Source organism: Microtus ochrogaster, chromosome 8 (genome assembly GCF_000317375.1).
Source record: "Microtus ochrogaster isolate Prairie Vole_2 chromosome 8, MicOch1.0, whole genome shotgun sequence".
Lineage (NCBI taxonomy): Eukaryota > Metazoa > Chordata > Mammalia > Rodentia > Cricetidae > Microtus > Microtus ochrogaster.
In genome coordinates, this window is record NC_022015.1 from 59,313,485 (window position 1) to 59,317,466 (window position 3,982).

The following is a 3,982-nucleotide window of genomic DNA, read 5'->3' on the forward strand; positions in this document are numbered from 1 at the left end:
ATTCAGAACATGCAGCAATCCTGAACCAGAGCTGAGACGTTTCCGGTAGCATTGGCTGGTGGTGTGCGACACGAAGCACATGAGGCTCAAAGTGCACACGCGGTTTGTGCATTGAGGACCAAAGCTGCATTGAAGTCAGATGCGCGTTCTGCCAGAAAGACCTCGACTTCATTAGTATTTAATTTTAAATCTTTGATTGTCCCACATTCAGAATATTTTTTAATCACTGGCAATTATTTTTTTTTGGGGGGGGGCTCTAGAGTTCTCTATGAAACCCCACCTGAGGTTGCTGGGGACCAAGGCATGTCCCTGCCCTGGAGGAACTCGTCCCTGAGCCGCTCACCTGTGGCACAGTTGCATCGCCTCTGCAGCCGCGGTTGCCTCGTCCAGCAGGGAGGCGTTGGCCATGTCCAAACCTGTGATGTCACACACCATGGTCTGGAAGTTGAGTAAACTCTCCAGTCTCCCCTGAGACACTTCTGGCTGATATGGAGTGTATTGGGTGACCCTGAGGGGCAAACAGAAGACCACGTCCAGACTGTGCCTCTCCTATCCAGAAAAGCTCATGAAATACCTTTGTTTTCAAATTCAATCCCCTAAACCTCTTGAGAAGTATATAACACACCTATCAGTAAGATTTCTGAGATGATCGATCTGATTAAAACTGCTTAAAAGAATCAATATGAAGTACACTTCTGGGTGTGCCTGTGTGGAAGTTTCCAGAAAGGGTTAACTGAGGTAGATGCCTCCTTTGTGATGATGAACCTGGACAGGTGAGAGCTCAGCAGGTAAAGGTGTTTGCCCGTAAACCTGACAACCTGAGTTCAGTCCTTGAGACTGACTGTGGGTATGCTCTGTCCCCAGGAAGCACAGCCCCACCCCCCAGCACACTAAATAAATAAATCATTCATCCCTAAAGTACTTCTGCTGAGGATTTGGTCACAACGATAAAAAGCCAATGAATGGCATGTTTTCTTCAGGTTTCTACGGGGAAGAACAGAGCTGTCATAGAAACAATATCTTTTGGGCACAACCAGTATTTATTTTCCCTCTGTGTGTGTTTTTTTTTTTTTAAGATTTTACATATCTGGATGCTCTGCCTGCATGTGTGTATGTGTACTACATGTGTGTCTAGTGTCCATGGAGGTCAGAAGAGGTTATCAAATCCCTTGGAACTGAAATTACAGATAATTGTGACCCGCCATGTAGGAGCTGGCAACCAAATCTGGGTCCTCTGCAAGAGCAACAAGTGCCCCTAACTCCTGGGCCACCTCTTCAGCCCCAAGACATTTTGTTGTATTATGATTTTTTAAACACATACTCTTGCTGTGTAGCTCAGGCTGTCTGTCATTCACTAGGTTTAAGGTTGGCCTTGAACTGGCCCTGGTTCTCCTTCCTTCTCAAGTTCTAGGATTATAGGTGTACCACCACACCCAGCTCTTTGCAGTGTTTTTTGTTGCATTGCTATTTTAATTATCTTATTGTACACATGTATTTCATATATGTGTTGCATGGGCATATGGAGGGCAGTGGTTAATGTTGGGTGTCTTCCTCAGTTGTTCCCCAGCTTATCTTTGGAGGCAGAGACTCTCTCTGAAACTGGAGTTCATCAAATCAGCTCGGATCCATGAGCTCCAGGGATCCAGCTTTCTCCTCTTCCTCAGCAAAGGGATTGCAGATGCCCTTAGCACCCACAGGTGCTGGGGATCTGCTCCTCAGCAAACATTTGACAAAGCTAGTTCCTCAAGGCATCCATGTGTGTTTTATTATAAGCTGGCTTTTAAAACCCAACCTGCCTGCTCCCATGTTCCCTATAAACTGCAAGCCCCAAATAAACTCTTTCTTCTATATGTTGCTCTGGTCATGGTGTCTTATCACAGTAATAAACAATTAACTAAGACGCCAACCCAAAAATTCTAAGTGATTTATTTTTGGCTTTGATTTTTTTTTATCCTTTTCTCTTTTTTTCTCTCCTGTTCTGGTAATTATTTGCAGGCTTTGAAAGCATTGTTATGTTGGCTTTATTTAACATGGTTTATCTTTGAAGACAATCTTAGCACACAGTACTGCATCAGCACTTTGAAATCATTTTCTGAATCTTTCACTGGTGCAACTGAGTGTGTATGTGTACAGCAGAACACATTGTTACCTCAGTTCATTCTTTGAGCAGCCTGGATTTGCAACTATAAAGACAGACTCTCAGTGCGTGGTGAACTGGAATGAATGACTCATACAATGCAGCACAAAGGGCAGGCAGTTGAAAGGGAACGTGAAAGAACTGAGGTCACACGAGAGCACAGACAATGGGCAGTGGTGATCTCTAACCAGAAGAGACCATCGCACACAGCTTGCTACCAGGAAGACAGATGTGACACTGTTCCTGCCATATGCTCAGACTGATTGCCCCAACAGAACACGTCCATCCTGTTCAGAGCCACCCTTTGAGATTTAGACAGGTATTCAGACATACACCCCCACAGAGAAATATATGCATATACCAGCTACCTCAACTGATGAATAAGAAAGACTGAATATATTCTCAGAAAGAGAACACGTGAGGAGAGAGAAATATTCCAAAGGAATTCAGCACGGTAATGAATACTGTAGAAGAAAACAAGCAGCAAACTGTGTGGCTGTTAAAGAGAACGGCGAGACAAATTAAAACAGCGTGCATCATGGAAAACCATGCTCTCGATATCCCTGACATGAGACGATGCTCACACTATATTAATTTTAAAGTGGAGAGCATTCACTCAAACAAATAACAGGAATAAAAGACCCTGAAAAGCAAAGTATAAAATCTCATTCCTTTAAGTTTCTAAAAGCAAACCAATGAATCAAAACATAAGCAGGGATTTTCCTCTGGGTGATTTTTTTTCTTTCCCCACCCTATCAGACCAACAACAGCTGAGTTTGTTATTGAACATTAACAAAAGAGGTGTAGTCAAAAAGCCCAAAGCCTGCGTTATTTAAAAATATGAAACACGTCACTAATCTGTGTCACTGTACAGGTACCATGCTTGTCTTCTCTGCACAATTTCTGTTTTGTTTTGATTTGTTTTGCTTTGTTTGTTTGTTTGGTTTTGGTTTTTTGAGATGGGGTTTCTCTGTAGCTTTGGGGCCTGCCCTGGAACTAGCTCTTGTAGACCAGACTGGCCTTGAACTCACAGATCCACTTGCCTCTGCCTAACTGAGTGCTGGGATTAAAGGCGTGTGCCATCACCACCAAGCCTAATTTTTTTTTTTGAAAGAGGCAAGACAGTTCTTATCTGGAGCAGATGTGTGGGGTAATGGGGCTGGACACATTGTCAAGATTAGCAGCAGGCTACATGAGGCCTACACAGACAAATACAAACACATGCAAATCTCTAAAGCAATAGCTACTAAAATGTTCTTTTTAATTCAAAAACAGTCCTGCCTTACAGGTGTTTTTCTTGAACAACAGTGGGCAATGGCTGCCACTGCCGTAGCAAGTTCCATGTCAGCTAGGGCTGTAAAAGCCAGGTGTGAGGACACACACTGTAATCACAACTCTTGGGAGCCTGAGGCGGGAAGATTAAAAGTTGGAGGCTACCTCGACTAGACCGCAAGAACCTTGTCTCAAGAGAAAGAAAAAAGAAAAAGGAACACATACATACACACACAGACACATAAAGAGAAAGAAAGAGAGAGGGAAAGAAAGAAAGAAAGAAAGAAAGAGAGAGAGAGACAGACAGACAGACAGACAGCGTGTGTGTGTGTGTGTGTGTGTGTGTGTTGGGGGACTTAAAAAAAAAAACTAAAGTCAGCAGGCCATGACATAACCACTTACAACGACCATTCCAGAGAATGTGATGCCCTTCAGTCTTTGGTCTCTGTGTGGTATACTTGCATGCACTTGTCACACACACACAAATAAAAACAGTAGACCCTTACAATTCTCATCAGTTTAAAAACAACAAGAAGCCGGGCGGTGGAGGCGCACGCCTTTAATCCCAGCACT

The 3,982-nt window shown here is 43.5% G+C and overlaps 1 protein-coding gene across 1 annotated transcript in view; it reads right to left on the minus strand.

Annotated features, from left to right (window-relative positions):
- Positions 1-3,982, minus strand: part of Gldc (glycine decarboxylase) — a 75,899-nt gene that overhangs the window by 51,768 nt on the left and 20,149 nt on the right. The window contains exon 4 of the mRNA XM_005352131.2: positions 344-508. Within this exon, the coding sequence (XP_005352188.1) occupies positions 344-508 (165 nt within the window). The remainder of the gene's footprint in view (positions 1-343; positions 509-3,982) is intronic.